The 16,008-nt window shown below is 39.7% G+C and overlaps 1 protein-coding gene across 3 annotated transcripts in view; it reads right to left on the reverse strand.

The window, feature by feature from the left end:
* Positions 1-16,008, reverse strand: part of daam2 (dishevelled associated activator of morphogenesis 2) — a 111,449-nt gene that overhangs the window by 46,636 nt on the left and 48,805 nt on the right. For 2 of the 3 annotated variants that reach the window (XM_061842912.1, XM_061842913.1), the window contains 2 exons: positions 9,412-9,686; positions 507-596 (listed from right to left, as the gene is read on the reverse strand). In XM_061842912.1, coding sequence (XP_061698896.1) covers positions 507-596; positions 9,412-9,579 — 258 coding nt within the window. In that variant the 5' untranslated portion in view covers positions 9,580-9,686. Of the gene's footprint in view, positions 1-506; positions 597-9,411; positions 9,687-10,462; positions 10,558-16,008 lie in introns of all 3 variants that reach the window. The other variant, XM_061842914.1, reaches the window with a different exon arrangement.

The following is a 16,008-nucleotide window of genomic DNA, read 5'->3' on the forward strand; positions in this document are numbered from 1 at the left end:
GAGAATGAAGGGCTGAATAACCCCCCACGCCCCACAACCCCTCAAGTACAAGGTCATTTTCTGCTCAAGATTTCACAACAACGTTAGTTTTTGGGAGGAGCATATTAAGCAAACGAGATACTTCGGGAGGAAACGGGTGAAAGAGAGGGCGAAACAAAACCAATTAGTGTGCATGGTCTGTTGACAAGACTACAGCAGGACAGCAGGGATTAGACATACTTGTGTACCTTATGTTTGCCATGTAGGCTTGTTGCAAACTTAAATTTTGTGCAATAAGTACTGGATACAGGTTGTGGATGTCATAGAATGAATATGACTTTTCTAAAGCCGAAATGAAAAGTTGGTTTTGGGACTGACTTGAGTGTCTGAGCTGATTTAAAACTGGCCAATAACTTCAATAACTTTCATTACTTGATAGAGAGGTTTTGTCGGAATAGGCAACCAGTCTACTACAAAAAAAAAATAAGAGAGGGTACACACACAAAAAAAAACACCATTGAACTTACTTTCTTTTTACTGCAGTAGATCTGCCATTTCTTCTCATCCGGCAATGCGAACATGGCCTCTCTATTCTTATCAGTCAAATCCAACTCGTCCTGCAAGAAGCGAGACATTCATTTTCAAACCATTGTACAAATCTATGATACAAATCAATTTTATTGACAAATTCTGGTATATCCATATATAAAGTAAATGCACACAAGCAGTTAAGAGGGAAAAAAAAAAGCATGCCAATCAGATCAATGTATGACTATTATTTAGTTAAGCAACAGCTGCGGGTCAATAGATGCATTGACTTGGTAGGGTGACATTCGATTGCCCAACTTTTCCACTGTCAAACTGGTAATCGGTCTTTCCAACCCACAGGAGTATTTACATTCACCGTTCCTCTACTCAACTCTTTACTTGTGTACATGGAGCCTCCTGCTCCTTTTCAAATGGATATGAGCCCAGGAAATGAGTCGCTTTGAGGGAGAAAGAGTAAAGTTTCGAGAGGGGCTAGACTGCTAAATCTGGAGCAGGAGGCAGAAAAAGAAATGCCTTTATGGACAAAGGCGATGAATAAAACAAAATGGCAGACAACAAAAAGAGAGGATATGACGGGATGCTTTAGAACAAGGGCTTTGTGCTCAAGCTTGAAATTAAACTCATCATAATGGTTTTGGTACCATGACGTCAACCAGATGTACTGCAACCCCAAGGTCTCCCATAGTGAAGTGCCATGGGGCTGGGGGGGGGGGGGGGGGGGGGTCCTTGAAATTAGCCAGAAGCCTGACAAGATATTTCATTTAAATGTTTTTATTTTTCAATACTTTTAACTGGATGAGGGTGTGGGATGTTCACACTGCCAGATTGACACGTTAAGAGTGACATCTCATCCAGCGCTTTCAATACTCAAATCAATTAGAGTACAGTGAAGGAAATAAGTATTTGAACTATATATACTATATTGCAAATTCTCCCACTTAAAAATCATGGAGGGATCTGAAATTTTTATCATAGGTGCATGTCCAATGTGAGAGAGATAATCTAAAAAAAAAAATCCAGAAATCACAATGTATGATTTATTAACGATTTATTTGTGTGATATAGCTGCAAATAAATATTTGAACATCTGTCTATCAGCTAGAATTCTGACCCTCAACGACCTGTTAGTCCGCCTTTAAAAGTCCACCTTCACTCCAAGTATTATCCTGAATCTGATGCTTCTGTTTGAGGTCGTTAGCTGCATAAAGACACCTATCCACTCCATACAATCAGTAATACTCAAACTTGTAACAAACAAGAACAAAGAACTGTCCAATGACACCAGAGACAAAAATGTACAACTCCACACAGCTGGAAAGGGCTACGGAGAAATTCCCAAGCAGTTTGGTGAAAAAAGGTCCACTGTTGGAGCAATCATTAGAAAATGCTAAAGCTAAACATAATCAATCTCAATCGGAGTGGAGCCCTATGGAAGATATCACTTTGATGGGTCTCAATGATTCTTAGAAAGGTGAGGAATCAGCCCAGGACTACACGACAGGTCTTGGTCAATGACCTGAAAAGAGCTGGGACCACCATTTCCAAGATGACTGTTGGTAATACACGAAGACGTCATGGTTTGAAATCATGCATGGCACGGAAGGTTCCCCTGCTTAAACAAGCACATGTCAAGGCCCGTCTTAAGTTTGCGAATGACCATTTGGATGATACAGAGGAGTGATGGGAGAAAGTTTTGTGGTCAGATGAGACCAAAATTGAACTTTTTGGTCATAATTCCACAAACCATATTTGGAGGAAAACCAATGATGAGTTCCATCCCAAGAACAGCATCCCGACTGTGAAGCATGGGGGTGGTAGCATCATTCTTGGAGGTGTTTTTCTGCACATGGGACAGGACGACTGAACCGTATTAAGGAGAGGAAGGCCGTGGCCATGTATTGTGAGATTTTGGGGAACGACCTCTTTCCCTCAGAGCATTGAAGATGGGTTGTGGCTGGGTCTTTCAACATGACCCGAAGCACACAGCCAGGAAAACCAAGGAGTGGCTCTGTAAGAAGCACATCAAGGTCCTGGCGTGGCCCAGCCAGTCTCCAGACCTAAACCCAATAGAAAATCTTTGGAGGGAGCTGAAACTCCGTGATTGTCAGCGGCAGCCCAGAAACCGGTCTGAGCTATAAAAGATCTGTGTGAAGGAGTGGGTCAAAATCTCACCTGCAGTGTGTGCAAACCTTGTGAACAACTACAGGAAATGTTTGACCTCTGTAATTGCAAACAAAGGCTACTATAACGAATATTAACATTGGTTTTCTCAGGTGTTCAAATACTTATTTGCAAATGTATCACACAAATAAATCGTTAAAAAAACATACATTATGATTTCCGGATTTTTCTTTTTAGATCTCTCTCACAGTGTATGCGCAGCTACGATGAATATTTCAGACCCTTCCATGTTTTCTAAGTGGGAGAACTTGCAATATAACAGGGTGTACAAATACTATTTTCTTCACTGCAAGTGGTGAATAATTTAAAAAGGGAACAAGCTGAATGTTCTGAACTTGAAGGACATCATGTCACATGTATTACAGACAAAAACATCAAAGGATCTTGAAATTCACAGGTCTACGCATTCTTCATCTCAATGGGATCATCATGACGAACTCTGTCTTCAAACCCCTCTCAGGTTCTGTACCCTTCACAGAACAGAGTAAAAGCATAAGTCCTCCCTCCCCCTAGTATTTACTAATTGCAATTTAAATCCACTCTCAACATCCTCAGTCTATCAAGTCAAGTCTGTGAAGTTAGCTTGTCTCAGGCCTGTCACCTCTTAGCTGGGTCAAAGACCTGCTGTCATACAGACAGCTATTTAGAAGACCTGATACTGTGAGCCTCTGGGGAAATCCATGAGAATAAGACCCTTGGATTTGAACCAGATGGGAGGTGAGCCCAACAGTTGATCCCTCAGCTACTTAACTCTTCCCGACACGATGCCTTAGGCCTCTCAATTTAATGTCCGATATGGATGTGAGAGGAGGGTGTATGCAATGAAAAACAGGATTCAAGTATCTGAGGAATGCAGGATTCCACAGTTTAGGGGATATTTATGTTTACTTAAGGGTTTTACATAACACTGAAATGACTGAGTAGCTTCAATTGCAGAGTAGCAAGAGGAAGAAAACAGAAGGGGAGCAGCAGGGCAAGCTACAATGGCTTATGCATCTTCACACCATATCTTTCAGTAGTATTAGTCCCTTTAACATACAATAATGTTTCCTCAAAGTAAAGTTTTTCTGTATATTTCTCTGTGAAAAAATGGACAAAGATTATTAATTAAAATGCCACACATTAATGTCACCGAAAGCTTTGTTGACACACTGCCATTACTGAATGCTATTACGACAGGACTGAGACAAGTTGTCTTGGACTTCATCTGAATTAGACAACGTAACTGATGTGGAAAATATTTTTTTACTCCATTATGCAACATTTCAAACTTTTCTTCTATGTCCGCCTTCCTTTGTCTTCAAAACATGCTCCAATCTCAGATCTGCATCACACGCCCTTTTCCGTTGGAGTCCTCTCACACTCTCAATTCCAAACAGAACCAAATAACTTTGCAACTTGGCTATGCTGAACCTTCTCTAGATGTGCCCCTGTACATCTCTGCCAACACACTCCAGTTGGGAATTCATATAAACCAATGCTAATATTGTTACACCTGCTGGTCAAAAGGGGAAAATAAATACCTTAGGCTATTGAGAACTTATTCCATATTTTAACAGGCTATCAAATAATATTACAAATTAAAACTGGCGTCACGGTGGTCATGTGTGCAGCAGACTTACGGATAGGCCTTATCATTCAATTTCCTGTTTCACAAGACTAGTGGGCTTCTCATATGTGCTGAATAATAATAGATACTGAGACAATATTTTAAAAAGTGAGCCAAAGTCCAGAGAACAAATGGGGATTTGTGACTTGAGATGTGGATAAGTGTACTTTGAGGTCATTGGCTTCATGATAGGCACACTTTGATGCGGCTGGATTAATGAATATTTGTGCATTACCACAGGTGTCAAACTCAAGGCTCTTCAGGCCCGTTGTAGCCTGCCACATTTTATGTGGCCTGCGAAAGAAAATCATTTGGATCAGTGCCTGTGATTCTTGCTAAAATCTGTACCAAAATTTTAAATTGTACTAAGGAATGCATAGTATTAATATTGTAACCATTTTTTTGTTACCAATCCCCCTTTTTATTCTGGAATGGATTAAGCTATTTACATGTAAAAGGCACTTCTACTTGTGAAAAATTCACTTTACGAAATGACTTTTAGAATGAATGCATTTCATAAGTAGAGGCATCACTATATATACACACACACACACCACACACACACACACACACACACACACACACACACACACACACAAGTATATATACAGTGCCTTGTGAAAGTATTTGGGCCCCTTGAACGTTTCAACCTTTCGCCACATTTCAAGCTTCAAACAACGTCATAAAATTTTCATTTTTTTGGACACAATTGTGAAGTGGAACGAATTTTATTGGATATTTTATACTTTTTTAACAGAGAAAAAAACTGAAAACTGGGGCATGCAATATTATTCAGCTCCTTTACTTTCAGTGCAGTAAACTCACTCCAGAAGTTCAGTGAGGATCTCTGTATCATCCAATGTTTACTGATGATGTTAAATAGAATCCACCTATGTGTAATCAAGTCTCCGTATAAATTCACCTGCTCTGTGATAGTCTCTGAGTTTTGTTTAATGTGCAGAGAGCATCATGAAGGCCAAGGAACACACCAGGTAGGTCCGATATACTGTTGTGGAGAAGTTAAAAGCCAGATTTGGATACAAAAAGATTTCCGAAACTTTAAACATATCAAGGAGCACTGTGCAAGCAATCACATTGAAATGGAAGGAGTATCAGACCATTGCAAATCTACCAAGACCCAGCTGTCCTTCTAAACTTTCACCTCGAACAAGGAGAAGACTGATCAGAGATGCGGCCCAGAGGGCCATGATCACTCGATGAACTGCAGAGATCTACAGCTGAGGTGGGAGAGTCTGTCCATAGGACAACAATCAGTCGTGCACTGCACAAATCTGGCCTTTATGGAAGAGTGGCAAGAAGAAAGCCATTTCTCAAAGATATCCATAAAAGGTCTACTTTAAAGTCTGCCACAAACCACCTGGGAGACATACCAAACATGTGGAAGAAGGTGCTCTGGGCAGATGAAACCAAAATCAAACTTTTTGCCCAAAATGCAAAACGATAGGTTTGGCGTAAAAGCAACACAGCTCATCACCCTGAACACACGATCCCCACTGTCAAACAAGGTGATGGCAGCCTCATGGTTTGGGCCTGCTTTTCTTCAGCAGGGACAGGGAAGATGGTTAAAATTGATGGGAAGATGAATAGAGCCAAATACAGGACCATTCTGGAAGAAAACCGGTTGGAATCTGCAAAAGACCAGAGACTGGGATGAAGATTTATCTTCCAACAGGACAATGATCCCAAACAAAGTCAAATCTACAAAGGAATACAAATAAACATATCCAGGTTTTAGAATGGCCAAGTCAAAGTCCAGACCTGACTCCAATTGAGAATCTGTGGGCAGAGCTAAAGACTGCTGTTCACAAATGCTCTCCATCCAACCTCACTGAGCTCAAGCTGTTTCGCAAGGAAGAATGGGCAAAGAATTTCAGTCTCTCGATGTGCAAAACTGATAAGAGACATACCCCAAGTGACTTGCAGCTGTGATTGCAGCAAAAGGTGGCACTACATAGTATGCAAGGGGGCCGAATAATATTGCATGCCCGACTTTTCAAGTTTTTATTTGTTAAAAAAAAGTTTAAAATATCCACTTCACGATTGTGTCCCACTTGTTGATTCTTGATAAAAAATAAATTGAAATTTTATACATTTATGTTTGAAGCTTGAAATGTGGCGAAAGTTTGAAAAGTTCAAGGGGGCCGAATACTTGCACAAGGCACTGTATATACATATACACACATATACACACACACACACACACACACACACACACACACACACACACACACACACACACACACACACACACACACACACACACACAGACCCTATTCCTCTCTAACATCACTCACTCATGGCCTCAGTCAATATGGTTGAAAGAGAATGGAGGGTACAGGAGGAGTAGGAGGAGGAGGAGTGGATCATCAGGTAATTTGAAGACCCATGTTGAAGTGTCCTTGAGCCTCAGGCATTAGTTTATGAATGAATGAGTGTGTGGAGAGAGATTGTGTGCATGTCCGTGCGTGCGCGGTATACTGATTTGACTAGAAAATGAATAAATCACATGATGACAGTTTCTTTACTATTCCATCTCAAGAGTTGAATGGAGGAGTGAACATTTCTCAAGTGCCTTCTAATTTATATTATTCTACGGTCAGTCTGAAATGATTATGGTATGTAGGTAGCAGCAGTGGCCTAGAAGTCTGAATTTAGCTTGAGATCTTGAAAGTGGACCTAATAAGGAATTATGGATATTTTTTTTCCACTGGCGAGCCTTAAAATGCTCAACTATCTGGAAAACTAACATGTTCAGAGTGTTGATTTTGACGTATCTCCACCATTTGTCTGTGTGGACAAAGGATTGTGATTTTTCACTGGTAAAATATTATAATGGGGCCACCGGGATTGTGAAAATCTTGGAGACCATAACGATTAAAAATCCCGACAAAATGTCATCGTCGGTCCAGCAGTTGCTTTAAAAGTTAGCTAAACATGAAACACAGCACCTACTGACTGATGGGGGCTGCCAATTATAGTTGTCTTTACTCTCAAAAGAGTGCAAATAAACCATAAAATTAGTAAATAACAACATGGATACAGATCCTCCATTCTGCTTGACCTAAGACCTGAAAAAGACAAAGAAAGACAGAAAAAAAAACACCTGTATTGTTTTCCCAATTTCTAATAATAGTGGAATATATATATATTTTTTCTCAGCGGTGCTTTATAGAATGTTATATTGTCAGTGCAGCTCCAGCCCTCTCTTTGCACTGGGAATGTGAGCTGCGTGTACACTGTGCTGTCCCTGGACCCAGTGGACGACGTCATTATGGATGCGAGAACTCTGGAGGTGGTGTACTCCCACAGTTGGCCCAGATCTGTCGCTCCCACTCCAGAGGCTCCATTCAGTCTTATTCGCCTCCTCAAGAGAGTCTTTCATATCAATAATTCCCTTCTGTTTTTGCCAAGGCAAAATGCTGTTTTGGGCCATAATTTTGCCCAACGTTGTATAGCACATTTCTTGTTTTACAAATATTATTGTCAAAATTGTGTGACAAGTCAATGTATATTCTAGCGGTACAGGTTGTTAGACAAGGAGTTAAATATGTCAGCATGTTGGAGGTAGCTGGATAATAAAAGCAGATGTGAAGACCAATTACTTGGCCAGATCACCATTGTCAGGTAGAAACATTTTGTGTTTTGGTCATCCAGTCAAAGCAAACATGAATCAAGCTATCATAGTGAGTGATCACCTAACAGAAACATAACTTTTCCACCCTCACATCTCTCTCTTGCATGAAAAATTATAACCTTTAACTACTCCATCCAATGCTGTGATGGTTCTCAAAAGCGAAACAGGGACATGACCCGAACACTGAACATCTGAGCTTGTGAAAAACAAAGTACCCATCCAACCATCTCAAGAATAATCTCTTCACAATATGTGGAAGGGACTTAGTCCAATGTGATGGGAGAAAGCCAAGTCTTCTTTTGCTCATGGGTCAAAAAGTTCCAAGAGGTTTTGAAATCAAGGAAAGATCCAGCTGTTTTGATGGCTGTTCCTCTCAGGAATCTACAGGATGTCAAGCTCATCAACAGAAGCCGAAAATATTAAATTTGCTCTAGAATAAACAGCATATTCACCAGTCCTTGTAACTTGAGAACACGTGCCCATATGAAAGTCAGCCTGAACATGCCAGCAGTACCTCTCTCTTTCAAATGTTACTTTTTTCACAAATATTTTGAGTTTGGATGAATAGATATATGACAAACCTGAACATCTAAAAATGCAGCAATGCAGACACTTCCGAAGAGAATTACTGCGAACAGAAGAATAAGCTCTGGGAAACCTCTACCTTGATAATTAATTATTATGTAATCCAAAAGGAATTTATCCCTCCTCAGCTTCTCCTGAATTGATCTCGACAATACAATAATGCGGTAATACATCCTGTTGGTGATCAAATTTAACATTCTAAGACAAAGACTACAGACGGCCATGCTCAGGATGCTGGAAACACATTTAGAAAAGGGGAGAGTGGAAGCCGGAAAATAAATGAAGCGCTAAGATTAAAGTAGGTAAAGAAAGACTCAAAAAAAAAGAAATAATTTTTTTAAAAAAAAAAGGTTAAAGCCTTCTTTCCCCCATACCAGTTTGCAGGCGTGAAAATCAACACCAGAGCAACACATTCAAGCGAAGTCCTCAGGACACACATTTATGCTGGCAAGTTTTCAGATATCAAAAAACTTCACATGGACTCAGGATGGGATGTTAGTGCTGTTGGCTGGGTGGTCTACAAAAGAAATGGTTTCTAGATTTGTACACTGGGGTAATGTGATGTAGCTTCATCAAACCATCAAGACCACGCTGCCGTAGACTTGATTCTTTTTACTTTACAAGCCAATTTGAAAAGGATCTGAGCAACATCCTTTTCAACATTGCAAAACAAACAACCAAAGAAGAAAAATCCATATAATGTCCTAATAATGTAGTCCACTTAATGAATCAGATATTTTAATTATTAACTAGACATCCAGTGCTTCTTGGAAATCAGTCTTACGCCACTTCTAACCTATTAAGGGTGGTCATCATCATCTCAAAGTACTGAAATATGTAGCTCAACACTTACCACCAACTCTGAGAAGCGAGCATGGAGCTCTTCAGCAGGTGGCATAGGGACACTGAATTCCAGTAGCTGCAAGGGTACACTGTCCTTTAGGTTGATCTCTGGGGGTTCACTGCTGCCGAAGCAGCACAAGAACCCCAGGCCCGCCCTTGTCCTCTTCCTTGGGGGCATGGTGGCTTTGGTAACACACGTGGCAGTGGTGGACTCAGAGCCAAAATATTTAGGAAGGGACCAGGGGGGAAATGAAGAGGACAAGACTGCTATCTAGGGTGCATGATCTGAAAGAAAGAAGAGAGAGAGCATTCAAAACAGATCCAACAAAAAAATGAGAGAGAAGGCAATCCATCACAATATAGCACAAGGAGACTTTCCCAATGTAGGGACTGGGTTATCTTAATTTAACACAAGTGTTATTTTGGCTGGTATGGATTATGTACGCAAAAATATCTTGAAATGACTACCAAGGTGAAGGGTTCCATATAAATGCTGTTTTGGTTCTATATAAATGCTCAAAACAGAAATGTGTGATGGGGAGACAGTCACATTGCAAAGCAAAGCAAGTATTTTTTTATAGTCCATTTCATCCGCAATTTAACTAACTCAATGTGCTTCGCATGATTAAAAGGACTTGAATACAAAGGAGATAAAACATTTAAAACACAGAAAAACACAACAAAAATAAAAACATTTAAGAAAATGTAAACTAAAAATATGTGATGTTAAATTTGTAGTTTGGATTATACTCGTGTATAGTATGTATGTTACAGCCAAAACTATGGTGGACTACAGCACCGTTTTATCATTTGTTTTTGTACAGCCTTGCCACAATTGTCCACACACATACTATACTGTAGTTACTGCACCACTACAGTGACAAAAAGATTCACATTTACTCATTCACAAACAGATCATTAAAAACCTATACATAATGGTACATGAAAGAATTTGTCTTTCAAAACAATTTCAGATTAGATCTGGGATGACAAAGTATGTGTGCTATGGATAAAGTCTCTTTACAACAGGGGTGCGCACACTTTTTCGCTACAAGATTTACTTTTTAAGCAGCCAGGCTGTTGCGATCAACCAACGGAGGCGAGTATGACAAGTATAACGTCGCCGCAATGGAAGTAATGCAGATCGCCTCCACTGCTGAGGGGAAAAAAAGAGAGACAGTAAATAGGTGGCTAGCTTGATGGAATGCGCCTTTATGTGCACATGCGCAGTGACAAACATCAGGAGGCCAGGACTGGTCAAATGTACTGTCAGACAATCGACCCGCACATATTGGCTACACCTCAATCAAGCAACAATATGGGTGATGGCATCTTTTTGGGGGGGAGGGGAATCAGTCACGCGATCGACTAAAATTGCCTCAGCGATCAACGCATTGGGAACCCCTGTTTTACAGATTGACATCAGACTACTTGGGTTTGGCATCGATTGAATTTGACTGATTCCGCTTCCAATTCCGGTTCCTTAGTTTGATTCTCATTCCAAACTATGCTTGACTCAGATTCTTTTAGGGGGCTGCATCAAAAAAGTTTGGATGTTTTTTATAAAACGTGGCCAAATTATGCACATCCCTTTTCTTAGCAGGCTGCAGTATAGACGGAAATGAACATTTGACTCAAGGATTTTTAGAATCAGTATCAATATCAAATCTATGAACTAAAAGGTAATGTATGTGGAACTAACCCAATTGTCTTACTATTCATTATTTAATGTTCCAGCTCAGAGTTTAATATAACATTGTGAATAGTTATTTTATAAGTCGCGTTTTTTTATTTTTTGTTTATAGTTTGTCCGGGGTGCAACTTATTCTCCAGAGCAACTTCCATGTGAAATTATTAACACATTATTACATCCATCCTTCCATTTTTTGTGTCGCTTATCGGTTATTTTCACACTGGCAACAGTAAGAGGGCGCTCTTGCCCCGTTTTTCTGTAACTTATAACTGAGACAAACTGCACAAAAATGTCATTAAAGAGAAAATCCTATTCTGAATATTTTAAATAACATTGTTATGATGTTGCTAACCAATGAAAAGTACTTCTAATGAAGGTACTTCTTACCATGAATGCGACTTGTCATACGTCGCATACTTCATGCCGGTGTTGAGACTTCCGTCTTTTTATCGTGACTGTAATTCAATGTGATTTGCCATCATGATGGTGCGATGGTGAACGGTTCATGCCGATAAAAGCATGTGTTTTATACGTTTGATTATCTTGTATTTATGGGAAGTTGGCAAAATGCTTATTGGCAACATCAAGGATGAATCTTTTGGCGTACTGCCAAACAGAGTGCAGACACACCGGAACCCTCCTCTCCACAAAGACTATCCATTCTTGTTGAAAACTTCGGTACTCATATTTTTTTCTTTAAGCGACGTTTGTCAAAAGCCTTTCTATAATTACGTAGTTTTTCCGACACGATCAGCGTTCAACTCAAAGCCTGTGAACTGCAGCAACCTCACTAGGACAAACTGCCTCTGCATCAGGACAAACTGCCTCTGCATCATTGCGAGAGCACAGCTTCTGGGTGAATCCTCCATGCAACTTTCCGGGAAGTCATTGGATGGCTCGACAAGGCTTCCGTGACAACCAAAACCATCTTGTCGGGATTCAGAAAGACTGGAATAGGCTAGTTGTAACTGCAACAGACGATGAGTCTGACATAAGCGACGTAGAAGAGGAAGCGGCGCATCGTCTACACCTGGAGTTGGCAGACTACTTTAGAAGTGACACCGATGAAGATTTAATTGGATTTTAGTTACCGGACATTTGGAGTGACACGGATGGTTTTGGTAACCTTCTTTGTATGTTATTTATGCTATAGATACTGGAATAATGCTTAATATGTTATGTTAACATACCAGGCACATTCTCAGTTGTGTCATGTAATGTCAGCATACCGTTAACCCTGTATTTTTATTTTAAATTGTTCGTCATTTAAATTTAAAATGACATGCCTGTACTTGGTGTTGGATTTTATCAAATAAATTTACCCCAAAAATTCGACTTATACTCCAGTGTGACATATATGGTTTTATCTTAGTTTTTATAGATTTTATGGGTGTTGCGACTTGTACAATGTATTGACCAGAAAATACAGTAGTTGCACCAGTAGGTATTCAGTTTTATTATGTCAAATGGTTTGACTTGATTATTGATTTGAGCTTGTAGTATTTTATTTTTAAGAGTACCCACTGGAACTCAGCATTTTGGCACAAATAGTAATTTCACATAGCACCGATGATTGTTTTAATGGATGGAACCAAATGCTACAATGCTACACACACACACACACACACACACATATATACATATATATATACATATATACATATATATATATATACATATACATATATACATATATATATACATAACATATATATATATACATATAATATATATATATATATATACATATATATATACATATATACATATATACATATACATATATACATATACATATACATATATACAGATATATACATATACATATATACATACATATACATATACATACATATATACATATACATATATACACACATATATATATATATATAATATATATATATATATATATATATATATATATATATATATATATATTTCATGCATAAACCTACCCATCAAAATAAAATAAATCAAACAACAAAATAATTGCAATAAGTGACATGGTTTGGTGCTTAAAAGCCTCACTTGATTCTTGACCAAAGATTAAAGGAGAAACATAACTGCTCATTCAAGTCTAACTACCAAAGTGCAAAGTAACGCGAGCCATTAAAATATGTTTAATTCCCTTCAGTTTTTCTAGAAACATGGCAAAGGTCAGTGGATCATGAAAACAAAGACAGCAGGAACCATGGATGATATGAGTGGCTTTTCAGTTGCAATTCACAAAGAGTGCTGTTGTCTGTGAGGTACAATTGTGCCTCGGCAGTGTGTCTGTGAGTCGTTGTTCGGACACGGAGCTGCCCCACCAGTGCCCTTTCACTTTTCAATAGAGCAGACAGTGTGTGGGAGTTTGTGCGTGTACAGTAGTGAATGAAAACACGACACTAGTAGTCAAAGAATGAATAGAACATTAACCCTAGAGGATTTCCTCTATGCTAGAAAAAGGATATGGGTGGCCAATGGATAAAGGAATAATGCAAAGTTTACACTATATTATGGCCCTTAAGAAACTGCATGAACAACAACACGTTACACCCATTGCATTTGACAACTGGCAACAGTTTACCACATTTGTGATGGAAGGGACTTCCAGCCAGTTATGTAATACTATTGTTATTTCTATTAAAAGTAAATGTAGCAGAAATGTTTGGCCAAAAGGTTCTATTTGGCAGTTATAACCACAAGCTGAAAGGAGGTTGTCAGTACTCTTAGAACCCACAACAAACATATATATATCTTTTAATGGTAAAATATTTATTACTTTCACATTTGATGTATTTTCTAATGTATGTGCTCAAGTTTCACTTTAATCTTCTTGTATTGCTAAATTATTGGTGTAATATTGGTATAAGAAACCACTATCTTCACATTTACCGAGCACAACTCCTCACCATTTCTCTCTCCCCTCAATCTCACATTCGCTGAGCAGAGGCGTCCTCATTTCAGTCACTAAAAATAGTTGGGTGGTAAATTTTTTATCAACGCACGAGGCCTTCAACATTAATTTCAAGGGGGGGAGGGGGAAGGAAAGAAAAACCTGTATTAGAAATGTGGTCTTTTAACATTCCTTATCTGTTTCCTTGCATCGGCCCTGTGTATGAGACATACCAAATAAACTATTTCCCCTTCATTTGTAGAATGTTGCTCATGGGTTGCTCACTTTGGTGAGACACCACATCCCCTTTCATTATTCTCTATGATCATCATCAAACATGGTGAACATGAGATGGTAGAAAATAAAGTGTTGAGTTCCTGAATCCCTCTGATCCAGATAAAATCTACCTTTGGCTGGAAGAAAAACAATATGTACTGTCGGTATTATTTTAGGTATTTAATTCCCAACTTTCCAAACTATAATTTGTCTTTCAAGACGAAATTAGCACAACCACAGGCTTTCTCTGCCTACGATTGGCTGGCAACCAGTTCGGGGTGATGGGAGCTTATCTATGTCACTAGCAAAAATCTCCAATGCTTTTCTCCTACCAGGCCAGCGCTTTAAGAATATCAAAAACATGTGCTTTCACAAGAGGGCAACCAAAAAGAGGAAAGGGTGCGGTCTTAACCAAATATGGACAAGGAGAGGGGCGTTTTCTGGATACATGTTTGACAAAGATGAGGTATTTTTTTTATTTTTATTATTGAATTGACACTTATACTAACTCCATGCTAGACATTTACTCTATGGGGGTCTAAATAGCCAAAATACAGGACATTATAATAAAATTAGAATTAATTTATTTACCACAAATTAGATAGTTATGTTTGGGTACTCTAAGGGTCTGGTCCAGTTAAACATCTTGTCTTGAAAACAAAAAAGGTAGAAGAAGAAAACCAGTAGGCCAACAAACAAATATAGCCATTATTTTTACTAAAGAAAACGGTGACTTTGATCAGATCGTAGTTCCAAATTTACAAAATATTTGATTGTGCACAAATTAAGTATGGAATATGCTGTACACATGTAAACCATGAAAAAAAAATCCCAGAGGAGTGTTTTTTCCAAGCAATTTATAAGAATAGAAAAGATATGATGATATGATGGTATCAGAAACAACATACTAATCTGCATGCACGTTTTTTTCTTTTTTTTTTACATTCTTTGTAAGATTGTATGGGGTGGTCATCAAATCTTGTGCGTCTGTTTTCACTCGCCAACGGAGACCCATGTGTGCCTGATCCTTATTCAACACTAGTCCTGGTTCCAGCCCAGTAAAAGTAGGCCAGGGACAAATTGTCATGATCCTGCCGCTCCAGCCTGGGCTGTGCGGGTGTCCGCGCGGTTGCTCTGATTGGGAGGTGCACACCTGCTTCCTCATGCAGCCTGATTATGCTGTGGATTTATATGACCCCGATGACAACTGGCCGGGGCCAGTTCGTTGCGCTTCATGTCCCGTTCGTGTGCTCCGGTATCCCTGATCGACAACCTGTGTGTACCGATCTTCACCTGTTCTCCGACCAACCTTGTAAGCCTGACTCCTTTGATACTTCTGTCTGGTTTGATCGTTCTCCTGTGTACTGACTCCTGCCTGCCCGCTCACCTGCTCTCTTCGCCCGACGTCCCAACTACCGCTGCTGCACCAGAGTGCCTGCTCGATCCCCAACCTCGGCATATAATAAACGTTTCTCCTTGAACTACCTGGCATCGTCCGAGTCCTGCATTTGGGTCCTACTCTCGTTCCGATGGGACGTGACCGAACGAACTGGCCACAACAGGACCCAGCAGGAAAGACCCGGCGTCGCTGGGACCGACGCAAGGTAGACCGTCTGCCGGAGGACCAAGCCTGTCCGATCCGGGTAGGCTCCTTGACGTCCTCTGCTTCCGTGTCTTACGCTCCACCAGCGAGGTATGAATACGTCCCGACCACGACCCGTCCGGCTCCTCATATTTTTCTGGACTCTGACTTTTCG

The sequence above is a fragment of the Syngnathoides biaculeatus genome, chromosome 15, assembly GCF_019802595.1.
Source record: "Syngnathoides biaculeatus isolate LvHL_M chromosome 15, ASM1980259v1, whole genome shotgun sequence".
NCBI classification, from domain to species: Eukaryota; Metazoa; Chordata; class Actinopteri; order Syngnathiformes; family Syngnathidae; genus Syngnathoides; species Syngnathoides biaculeatus.